The 12,735-nt window shown below is 41.3% G+C and overlaps 1 protein-coding gene across 2 annotated transcripts in view; it reads left to right on the plus strand.

The window, feature by feature from the left end:
* The window catches only part of LOC146984824 (poly(rC)-binding protein 4-like), a 36,483-nt gene that overhangs the window by 18,105 nt on the left and 5,643 nt on the right, over positions 1 to 12,735 (plus strand). For both annotated transcript variants that reach the window (XM_085782275.1, XM_085782276.1), the window contains exons 6-12: positions 3,356 to 3,487; positions 5,484 to 5,612; positions 6,811 to 6,885; positions 7,985 to 8,056; positions 9,993 to 10,034; positions 10,135 to 10,210; positions 10,703 to 10,752. In XM_085782275.1, the coding sequence (XP_085638401.1) occupies positions 3,356 to 3,487; positions 5,484 to 5,612; positions 6,811 to 6,885; positions 7,985 to 8,056; positions 9,993 to 10,034; positions 10,135 to 10,210; positions 10,703 to 10,752 (576 nt within the window). The remainder of the gene's footprint in view (positions 1 to 3,355; positions 3,488 to 5,483; positions 5,613 to 6,810; positions 6,886 to 7,984; positions 8,057 to 9,992; positions 10,035 to 10,134; positions 10,211 to 10,702; positions 10,753 to 12,735) is intronic.

Raw genomic sequence — 12,735 nt, forward strand, 5'->3', positions numbered from 1 at the left:
AGGGTGCGAATCCTCAGTACGGGGAAAGATGTAATCCAATAGTATTCCTTGAAATTTGTCTAAGCTGGTGGTGAGGAAACTCGCCTAGCTTCTAGCTTCTAGCCAGATGTTTAGCCCACTTCCTCCAGCAGAGCAGCCAGGACCAGTCCGTTGCCACGCCCGTTAACGGCAGCTTTCCTCCAATGATCTGAGCTCTTGTTATGTTGCCTTTAAAAACCCTTACAGTAGGATGTTATGCACACCACAGCTTAACTATTTACTATCATGCACTGCAACAAAGAGTGAGGGGGTAGTGACTTCCTGTTTGTGAATTAAGACGCAAAGACTTGGTGAATATAACTATTAGGCCTAATCAATTGATCGATTTAATCAAGTGAACAGAATCCTATATTAGCCTTTAATAATTCTGGATATTTTGGGGAAACTGATTATCTTAATTCTTACCTATCTTGAACGACAAAATAGAGAAATAAAGAGAACTTCCTGTTTTAAATTTAGATTCATTTAGAATTAAAAACATCAGCGAAACCAATATCTCCTTTCTTGACTGGTGCAAGTGTAGAGAGGAAGTTAACTTCTTGTTGTAAATTTAGTTTGAACGCCTAGAGCAGAAACCTGATGAGCCTAATCAAAATGTCTATGAGTAGATAGAAATATATCATAGCATTTTAAAATCTTTGGAAATATAAGGAATACCAATATGTTAATTTTCCTAATAATTTATATGGCTCTATAGAGTAATAAAGTCTCCTTGAAGTCTACTTGAAATCTAGATTGACATAGTTTATTGCAGGAATTAGCAAAGGCAAAGCAGCATCAAATCACAGTTAAATGGCAGTGTCTTAACCCTGACTCTAAGGAATAAAGTTTTGTTATGCCATTTTTTGGAAAGGAAACTTCCACCGAGAAGGACAGTGAACTCTGATCCAGGTGCAAGTAGAGGAACGGTGGTGAACTCAGCTCAAAGTCTCAACGAATCTCTCGGTTACTCTCTACTCACATGGCAGAGGAGAGATGAGGTTCCCCAATTGCCAATCCTACCAGCAGCAACTGACCTTTCCTGGGCCGCCCACTTACTTATCTCTACTACCAGTCCTCGAGGTCCTCATGGGTTGGTGGACAGTTCAGAGACACTCTCAAGTTGAAAACACCTCTTTTTATACCCCAGATCGATAGCTCCCTTTACCCCAGTTATATTACATCTTGATTTATTCACATCACTTTTAAGGAAGGATTAAGATTTAAGTATGAAATAATGTATCAGACATTGTTTTATACTTTAATCTTTTCCTTCTGCATACAGAGTGCTAGGTACTTGTCCATAGCTCTTTCATTCTTAAAATGATTACATTGATTTCAATAGTCCACTTCATGCTCTTATAGGAGAAGTCCTGCAATCTCAACCCTGCTTGACTCAGCTCTCAAGTCAAAACTCTGCTAATTTTACTGCAAAATGGCCTCAAAACAAACCACACACACACACACAAAAACATTCTGTCACACGTCTGTTGTGCGTGTGTGTTGAACTCTGATGGGAAGAGAGACGGTGTGGTGAATTTACATTTCAAAGGTTCGCAGAGACACGCTGTTCATTAATTAAAAGATCAGTCTCCACCCACAAGCAGAGCAGGCGGATGTTTGCTACCTGTGCCGTAAACACTGTTTGCCGCTATACGCATCAGTAAAGGTTCCTTGTCTAAATACTTTTATTTGTCTAAACTTACAATCACACGCTGTGGGAGATATTCACAGACATTTGTTATTGGACTGTTATCACCACCAGACATGTTGAAATACATTTTAACTTTAAAGGTTTGATGTTGAATTGGTGATTCTTATCATTAAATAATGTTACCTTGAAGTTGCATGCCTTTAAAATGATAAATACACTGATGGTTATCTATTATAACAGAAGTTCTTTAAAGGGTTTCACTCTTAATGTTTTTATGCTCTCTAGAGTTTCATTCACTCTCTAACATTCCCGACAGTTTAAGGGAATATTTCAGTATTTTGGGTAGTAGGATTATGCTCATTTCTATTTCTATGTGTTTTCTCAGTCTGTATCATTTGTTGTGTGTGGTTAGATTGGTTGTATTTTTGTGGGGTTTTCAAATTTAAGTTTTGTTTAGTTACATGTGCTGCATGTGGGCTTTCACAGTTATTGTATTACTTCTTGCTTTCCTGCTGAGATTTATATGAGAAGATCAATAACCAACTCATATCTGATCAGGAGACAGGGTGGGCTTCCTGTTTCCCCCTCCTCCCTGTCTAAAAGCTAAGATGAGCTAAGCTAACTGGCTGTTGGCTTTATGTTGAGGCTGTATGCTGCATATTTAATGTAACGTAACATGAGCGTAGTATTGATCTTCTCATTTAATTCTCGGCAAGAAAGCAAATCAGCATGTTTCCTAGAAATGTCAAACCATTGTTTCAAAATCGAATCTCATTGTGTGACAACCGGTGCAATTATTTAACAAATGATGATATTGGTGATGTGTATCTACACATTGCATGGATTGGATGCCTGAAAGAAATATGCACATGAACAGACGTTCTCCTTTACGGTAAAATGTGTTAATTCAGCTCCTTTTGAAAATATCTTCAAAGGGAAATCTCAAGGTGACCAGGTTCAGGCGGTGGGAAGGACATGTTGGCAAAGTGCGCTGGCTCAGTTTTATGCAGCAGTGAGAGCAGTGAAAAGCTCAAAGCCAGTGGTTTTGTTTCCCCTTTCATGCAGAATTCAGCAGTTCATAAAAATGATTAAACAGCCCTTTCAGACCCCAACGCTGAACTGAGAACATGCATCGCTGACCAGCTTCCTGTGGACTTCTCTCCCCTGCACATACTCAAATATACAGATACAGGAGTGGAGGTTAATTAGGTGCAGAGATACTGGATCGCTCTCCGCTCCCTCTGCCTCCACCTGCCATTTCCAATATGGATCCCATTTGTTTTATCTGTTTGTTCGATTCATGTTGATGCAGAACAAACTGAGCTTGGCTGCAGTGGGATTGGTTTAGATCGAACTGGGAGTGTGTGGGGCCTGCTTTTGGATTGGGAGGTTATGCTAATAATCATAGCAACGTAGCATAACTGGGCAGGTTTTTGATTTCCAGTATTAAGAATATTCACTTCAAGGTGTTCAGATGAATTGAGCTTGGTTTGAATTCAGGGGCTGTTCAGTCTTAATTGCTGCAGTTAACACCCTCCAGTGACTTATCTCTCCCTTCCCACCTTGACCCCTCTGATGTCCGATCTTTTCCTCTGGGCTTCTCCCTCTGTTTCCCTCCTGTCAGCTCTCTCACCGCATTTTTTTTTCTCTCCTTCTCTTCTCTCCTCTCGTGTCTCCCTCCAGGATCTGGCTGCGCTAGTGGCCAACGGCACCATAAGCTCCAAGCCACCGGTCACCCTGCGCCTGGTCATCCCTGCCAGCCAGTGTGGCTCTCTCATCGGGAAGGGAGGAGCCAAGATAAAGGAGATCAGAGAGGTGAGCAGCCAGAACGCAAATCTACCTCATCCTCATTTCACAGGATGGCCGAAAGCTGAAATATGCAAAGGACAAATGTGCTCTCGGAAGTGAGAGGAAACCTGCAGCTGGGATGGAGAGACATTGCGTATTATATTTCATACATTATACGTCTGTTTTTTGACCTTCCATCTGAAAATACAGTTGACCTACATTACTGTAAATGATGATTAAGGGGTAATTAAGGGGTAATAGTTGGTCTTAGATCACAGTGCCTACAAACCAATGAGATATGAAATAGTTCCACAGCACTCGACATTTGAGAAAATGATTAAGAGCACCTGTCATTGACTTGACTGAGACACAGTTGTGCTTTGAATTAATATCATGCTAACATAGTTATACAGTACTGATAATGCTGTTATGCTGACTTTTAGCAAAAAAAAAGATTACCATATTCACCTTGTTTAAAATCTCCATCCCCTTACTCCACTACGAGACCCCTCAGATCCACTGACCAGTTGCTGCTTCTCATCCAGTGTCCGAAATCCAAATCCAAATGGCTGATTGGATCATTTTTCACCATCAGTCATAAACTGTGGAATCGTTTCCCACCCTTCACTGATATGTTTAAGGCTTGTCTCCAGTTTTTACCCCTGGAATAGTCATCAGGAAGACCCAACATGAATCTTTTTATGCTGTTATTGATAGATAGTCCTGTACAAATCACAGCACATGGTCAACATCTGCTGTTCCTAAATGTGCTCCAAAGTAAATTGAACTGGTTTGACCCGATTTATGTAGCCTGTGTTAGCCTCCTAATGTCTGCTAAACACAAAGCACAGCTGTGGCTGAAGGGGATATCATTAGGTTTGCAGGTATTTGGTCAAAACTAAACTGGTGCAGGATAGAAATAAATAAATACAAATGCCGTGTCAATCTGTGCAGTAGTTGTCGAGACTCTTAACTCAAAACTTTGTGCCTTTTCATTTCGCAGACAAACCTCACCAGAAGTAGTGTAATTTTGACCTGTTGGTGGTGCAAGAGGAAAAGTTAGAGCATAATTAAAACCAATTGGATTATTTCCCCTCTGAACTGTGAATGTTTGTACAACAAGCATCAGTCTATTACTGTTATCTGTATGGTTACGGTGCTAATGTGGCTAAAAACGCAGCAGTCCACACAGAGCATGCAGCATTCTGGATAAAAACAAGCAAAATCTGTAGCAGATACCATTTATCTGCACGTTAGGTTGGTGCTAGACTGAAATTGGGTTTAGACCATCAAGACAGGAAATTAGCGAGACAATACAGCCAAGATAAATCACTTAGTACAACATACAGCATGACTCAGCAGTGGCAGCTTTGAAAGGGAAAAACTCCTGACTACATTTAGGCCCAGTTGAAACATTAGGATTAAATTTATCAGATCTGCTGCCAGAGACATCTGACTCTGTCACTTTAGCTCTGTACTCCTCTACAAATAGGCTCCTCATTTTAACCTTTACCTTCACCACTAATAGCATCCCGTTGATTTTATGCGGCTAGATGGATTTTCTTGTCTCGTCCGCATCCCAAATTTGTTTCAGTTGCAGATCTGTTTTGTTTGTTTGGTTGCCACAGGACACATGCTCCCTTGAAAAAGCATTTTGGGATGCGTGCAGCTCATCAACGGCCTCCAGTTATCCTACAGTCTGATAGAGATAGATTAAAGCATGAGAAGTTATACTCCTCTCCTTTGGGCATGTTAAATTGGGGATGTGTCAGTTCAATTTAGGAGAATCACATCTTCTTATTGTGGGTGACTTTTTACTCCTAACCTGGCAGGTCTTGACATTAAAAAATGTACTACAGGGCAGATGCTTTCATTCAGAACAGGTGGAAAAATATAAGGTCAGCTAAGCCAGCAGGGAGCCATCGAGAAAAGCCAGGGCAGCACAATCACAACTTGTCGTCTTATCTCCTGAGTCAAACTTATCTTTTCTTCTTTCTTTTTTTTAAACCCCAATCATTTGCAGAGCACCGGGGCTCAGATACAGGTGGCAGGGGATTTGCTGCCCAACTCTACTGAGCGAGGGGTGACGATATCTGGGAATCAGGACTCAGTAATCCAGTGCGTCAAGCTCATCTGCACAGTAATCCTGGAGGTAGGAGGTGTACCATTCCTGTTGTTAGTGCACATACCCACACCTAGCTCCCATTTTATCAGAGCTCTGCTGCTTCGGCTACATGAAGGAAATAATTGCTGTTGACATCCGTGTTTTGAGTTTACCGGCATACAGCCAGTGCGTATTCCGCTGCAGCAGATGCTAATGCATTTTTAGTAGGCTGCATCGGTTTTCTTTGTTATGTAACGTAACCTACGATGGTGTTGCTCGGAGGTGGACTAGATTCACAGCTTCTGTAGCATAATCCTATAGAAAACAAGGAATACAAAGAAAGCAGCGCAGTTTCTTTAGTGTTGGACCTCCTGTGCAGTGATCTGCCAAAAAAGACATCAGATGGAGTCAAAAGGTGCAACACTCAGGTCAGAGCAGAGTGTTGTTGGAGAGGACACTAAGGGAAAACAAACTGGCCTGCAGCAAAATCTGTCCACCTTTAGACAACAGTTCTCTTGAGAAAATCGAGGAGGAGATGAGAGAAAAACAACCCTAAGCACAGTTTCTCCCTGTGTGTTCATGGAAGTGCACAAGTCCTTTTTGTTTTAGCATTGCAGCTGGACCTGACTGACTAATTGCTAGTTTGATCCAGTTTTCCAGGGCTTTCTTCAAAGGCTTGCAAGTTTCATTAGGATTCTGTACCAGCGGCTTCTTGCTTTTGGCTCAGAGATTTAAATTATGCAAAGTTATACAAAGAATTTGCTGTGACTGCTCCCGCAGAAAAGATGCTCTACATTTTATACCCCAAAACAGTATCACCAACGCTGCAGTAACTCGATAAGATATACACTGTCATGTACACTTTATAATCTCCTTTTTCTTATTGCTGTTTGAAGAATTTCATCTCCTTGTCTCCTTGTCTGTGGATGCTTGATGTATCCAGAGGGCAAAGCATTGCAGAGCCTTGAGGTCTGATACAAACTAAAGCTCAGAGCTGCAAAGACCTCTCACCACACTACTTGAGTTATTTAAGGAATGATTAGTATAATCAAAAGAAATCAAAAGAGGGGATTAATGTAGTGTCGTAGCAGTTTAGTCCATTGCTTATTGTTTGAGCCTCGACCCTTGGTTTAAGTGCAGACGTCATTTCAGAGGAGATGTGTGGAGTTATTACTATCATTTTAAGAAATTAATAATAACGATTGATTCAAACCTCTAACCCCTTGTCCTGTTTTTGACTCCATAGTCTCCTCCGAAGGGCGCCACCATCCCCTACCGGCCGAGCCCTTCGCCAGCTGCCCTCCTCATCGCGGGTAACCAGGTAAAGGAGTGAGATTTGTACCACGCCATCTGGGTGGCTCATCTGTGAAAGAGAGGCACAGTGGTTCTCCATAAAGGATTTATAGGTCATAAAGGCTTTACAGGGGGTTTGGAGTAGATAAGGGAACATTTTGACCTGGTGGTGGAGTGGAGGACTCACCGAGGTTATTAGGATTCATCCTCGGGGCGCCATTAATGTTTGTACAACACGTCATGGCAACCCATCCAGTACTGAATTAGGAATTCAGGTCTGACACCCTCACCCTCACAACTTAATTAAAGTCCAAATGGTTATTTGAGAGGATTTGAAGGAGGATGCATTACAAATAATCAATTCCTTGGATGGAGTCTTGGCCGAACCCTTATATTGAAACATGACGCATGTAGGTAGGTGCTCCTCAGTGGGGGATTGGGTGGTTTGTGTGTGTGTGTGGGTGGACACAGTTGAGTGCTATGTGAGATGCTTCTGTTTGAGAAGGGACAGACCTCCACCCTCCCATGGAGCAAGTCACAAGATTAGCAAGTGAGACTGGAGACCTGCCGTCTCCTCTGGCTACAGCAGCACCCAGATATTCTGCATAGCTGTCAGCAGTTCTGACAGTGTTTGTGCTGCCTCAGACTCCCGGTCAATTTCTGGAATGGTTTTGTGTTTTTGATACTCAAACATAATAAACTTATCAAATTAAAAACTTGGGGCGAGGTCCCGGTCACTGGGAGATGTGCTTTAATGGAGGCTACACACAGTGGTAAGAGATGTTTGTATACTGTAATTTGTCAGAGGAGAAAATGAAGTGGAATAGGAAAGGGTGTGCAGATGAGTCATAGCCTATATAAGCTTGTTAGGTGTGTGAAAGTGTCAGAAATGCAGAACCAGGAGCAGATCTCAGACCAGAGTTGGTGTAAATTGAAGCCCTGAAAAAAAAATGTAATTGCAGGTTTTTATTTGTGATATTGGAAGGTTTCGGCTGATAAACACACATTTATTCTCAGTTATCACCACTCCCAGTGCAAAAATAATTTCAGTCCAGACGTTATAAACATGAAATATCTTGCAGCAGTGAACAACATGTTTTCACTTTGTGTTGCTTTGTGTTTTGTAGGTGTTTGAGGCACCAGAATTTGCACCTCACCCTCTGTACTCAGTGACCCAGGGAGGCCTGGACCTCCAGCAGGTAACCGGACAAACCTTCATGTGGAGTGAATGAATAATCTCTTGTTTTTATGAACATTAAAAAAAAAACATATCTCTTGCATGTTTCTAACACATTGATCTTCAACATGATCATGCAGCATAGGAATGAGTGTCAGTGCTGTGAGGATTTGAGTGGTGAGTGAGAGCAGGGGGTTGTGTGGTATGTCCAAATTTACACAGTCCATCATCTGGCATGAGGCATTAAAAACAACAGCTGAGAATAAGCTGCAGCTATTGTTCTAGCCTGTCATAAGAGCTATAACCTCTCCTGAAACACGACGCCATCACACACCACCACTCGCACAGCTCTGCCGTCTCTTTTTTAGTCCTGCCTTAGCTCTGCACCAGAAATATTTCAGCTTTAGGAATATTCCTCCCATGACAGCAAATAGCACATACGTAGTGTCATAGTATGAAATGGACACAGCAGCCCTGTATGACAGATCGGTCATACACTGAAAAAATTTAATTGTGGAAAATGAAACGGCCCATAAAGAGTTCAGAGAGTGATATCACTCTTGCTATAAATGACAGGGTTATTGCTAAATTGTGGTGTTTGTGCACTTTCCTATATAAACACAGCTCTAATGTATTGATGAATTGCTGGGGCTGAGCTCTCTGTCTCTCTCCAGTTTATGACCATATAGGATGGACTGGTAATAGTAGCCAGACTGCTGGCGTCAGGCTAAGCTAAGTGCTGTCTGCTGAAACCATAACTGTAAGGAGGGGAGGGGTGGGCCGCACAGACACAACCCTCACTAATTACAGTACACATATATGTACACACATATATAGATGCATGTACACTGGGTATTGACGGGTGGGCTGACTGCAAAGGGAGTTGGCATATGTGAGTCTGCATTATTTAAAAGTAATGAGGGGTTGGGTGATTCTAGCATTTCACATAAATAAATTATAGATACAACAGAGGTAAAGGGAATTTAGTTTGTGCTATTCACAGCTGTGAAAAATGGCCTTTCATCCTAATGTTCTGTCTGGAGACTCTGGGCCATCTTGAACAGCTAAACACAGCAATGATATTTTCAAATTTCTCCTAATTTAATGTTGCTCATATTTAAATTTGCTCTACACACTGTGTCTGTGATTGATGTTGACAGTAGAGATCAGTGATCCTCCCAAATCCCAGATATTTCTGGATTTACAAAGCTTTATCTTCACTTTCATGCTGTTATTATATAGGATATACTGTACAGGATACTCATATTAATTTCTGTGTGAATGCAAATAAAAACAACATGTCATTGTTCTGATATATTTCCTTATTTGATGTAATAACAACGCTCAGTGGTTATTTATATATCCACACATTTGAATTTTAATCAGATCAAAAGGGAAAAAAGGAGAATTATTATGTTACCACAAACTGCAGTAGGGTTTGTAGGACATAAACACTAGCGTATAGACCCAGTTTTAACAAAATACGTAGGTTAAAACATGCAACACCCACATGTGTCTCACAGGAAGATACTTTGTATTAACATGATAGTCTGTCTAATAAATGTGCGTAGCGAGGTCTGTGTATTATCCAGAGGAGCTGTTGAATCTTTTATATGTCATCAGGGCCGTGAGCAGCACTAGAAACCAAATTCCAATGACCTCCGCTGTATTGGGGTGAAGGCAAAAAAAAAAAAAATCTCACACAAAGATGTTTCAAACCACACACTTAAAAAACCACAACATGACATCTGCATTGTGCAGCCGGGTGGGAGGTTCTTAAGAAAATATGGTACATATCCTCTGCTTACGTTCACTATCAAGACTCATTTCACTTATTTTGAAAAACAGGCATGTACTGTATTGATAGTGAAGCACTTCCATTAAGAGGCTGCGGATTTATTGCTGGTGTGTGATGTTTTATTGCTGTAATTTACCTAATGCAGGATGCTCTCTTTCAGGCCTACACTTTGCAAAACCAATATGGCATTCCACACTCAGAGGTTTGACCATTTGTAGATATATATTATCATTTAATATATTTACATGAGTAGTTTATGGCTTGGTGTGTACTACATCGACTTTTTCCTCTTTGTTTTACAGCTGGCCAAGCTACATCAGCTGTCAATGCAGCAAGGCCTGAGTCCTATTGCCCAGCCTCCTTCGACCGTTATGCCTGGTACGTATAGAAGAAATAATGGTCGGTATTTGCTCTGGATTATATTACTGCTAGTATTAGCTCACCGAGTTTTCACCTTTGCATTGCTCCTCTATCTGTATCTGTCGGAGATCGTCCACCTGTCTTTGGACGTAAGAAGTAATGCACACGGTCGTGAGCCGCACCGATTATGTGCTCGTGTCAGTGAGGAAGGAGGAGAAGAGGCTTTATAGCTTTCTCATATCTCCCAGTCTTAGAGAGAAACTATTATGTGAAATGATACGTTACACAGACTCAGAGAACTGGGAGGGAGAAAAGAATGAGTGTCGTGTTAAACATCAGTCCATTAAAATGGAAATTAACTGCTGGCAGTATCTATATCTTCTGTGAATGGGTTTTCCAACATGTCACTTGTACGTTTTTGTGGCCTCACTAACTAAAGGAGTTGAATAAATATTGAAATGCCTGATATGTCAATTCTATTCAGCTGGTGCTTGTATTTTCTCTCATCAGGGATGGACTCAAACTCTCAGACATCTCAGGAGCTGCTTATACCCAATGATGTAAGGAGAGGCAACTCAACTCAACTTTTTTTTCTTTTTTCTTTATGATGCTTGTGCTTGTGTATTCCCATTTGAACAACGAGACAAAAAACAACAGGAAGTCGGCGCTCGTCTCACGTGCGCACATCCTCTGCAGCAGGTGACTTCAGATGCAGTAGCTGCAAAAGCTGCAGAAGCGTCTGGTGTGACTTCAAAAGAGACGGGAGACAAGTTGGCAACTGACTAATTATCCTCATTATTCTAACCTCCGACTAACCCAAGGTTAAAGGGATTTTGAGCTGATATGGATCCTTTCGCATTATTGTCTGGGCAGCAGTTGCAGTGTCTTAGAGTGAGTCCCATGAGTGCTCAGTAAATCCTCTCATGTTCCCTGACCTACTTAGAAGCTGTCTGCTGTCAAAACAGCCAATAAGAAAACAGACAAAGATCCTTTCCCTCTTCACTTAGCTTCCGCCAGGGTTTGATGAAAATGTCTTTCCAATCTCAGTGTAGGAATCAAAAATGCATAGATCCACTTCAAAATAGAGCGAGACAACATTTCTCCTCTCAAATCATTCCTCTTTACTACATTTGGCTGGTTTGGACAGAAAACATCTGTTCATTAATTATAGCAATTCCTCCCTGTAATTCTCATTTTGAATTTAACTCAGAAAAAAAAGGAATAAAGCTTGCATATGACGTGAAATTAATAATGAAACCATTTGTGATTTACGATTTAATTTGCAGCTTTATCTGGTGCAATAACAGAACCACAATCATTCAAAAGAATAATATGTTGCTCAGTATATTAAAGGCTATGGCTGGTGGTTTCTTTTTTACTGTCAACAAATCCCACGGAAAGATTAAAACTAACACTGTATTCATCTCTTAACTTTCTCATTAGTTCCTACTGAAGACGTAACCCTTCGAAATCAGGCTTTATAGTGTGAAAAGTCTTGGTAATTTCCTAAAGTAGTTGGACAGAAGTTGATTGCGCATTTGTTGGGGACTATTTTCAACTGCGGAGCAATATGCCACGCACTAGTAAACATTTATGGCAGCAGGACGACATTTGTGGGAGTGACTCAATAAGCTACAGTGTGCGTATTTGTGATAATAAAGGAACTTATCACTCGGTGCAACAGTGTAGCTCATTGATGTGTTTCTAATAGCTCTGGAAAACAATGGAGGCCTGTGTCACAGAGGAATAAATTACACTATATGAGGGTTTAGCTGCACAGACGATACTTGTTTGGATCAGTTCATTGTTGGTTGGTTTGTTTTATGGAATTTGTTGACAATATTGAAAAATGTTATAGTTGTCCTAAAAAGTGTTAACCAAACAGGACCAACACAGTAATGTACTGTGGTTTGAAAGGCTTGTTGAATTGCACATAACTCAAAAAAAAAACACAACCTCCCCCAAAAAACAGTTTTCAAACAATGAAATTAATTTTTCTTTGCTGTCTTTGTTTAAAAAAACAACAAGAAGAGAAAAACAAGAATTGATTACTCAAGGTTTCACTGCACAGTGGAGGATATAGCCACCACAACCTTTCAACAACATTTCTAAAATGCCTGAAGTGAACCCCCACACAGCAAGCGGCACAATGCATCAGAGGAATGAGTGAGTCCAGTGCTATACGTGACGGGGACAGCTGTAAGCTCCAGCCATTGTTCCAGAAGAGAGGACTTATAGCCATGACTGAGCCTCCTCAGTCCTCTGTCCGCCCTCAGGCCGGCCACACTCCAACTGCACAATCCTGCTCTGTGCCCATACACTGAACGCCAAAGGAGTCTTGTGCGCACACATACATACACACACACGCGCACACATACGGATGCATTGAGAAACTGCTAACACCCAGTCAGCAGTATGGCACTGTACTTCTGCACAAGGAGGATTTATCCAGAAGAAAAATGGCTGCACCCTCACCATCCCATCCCTCTTCCTGTGTCCTTTCAAATGACTGCCTCAGCAGGAACCCAACAATATATAGGCCA

This window comes from Trachurus japonicus, chromosome 7, assembly GCF_045865225.1.
Source record: "Trachurus japonicus isolate A0001 chromosome 7, Traja_1.0".
Classification (NCBI taxonomy): domain Eukaryota; kingdom Metazoa; phylum Chordata; class Actinopteri; order Carangiformes; family Carangidae; genus Trachurus; species Trachurus japonicus.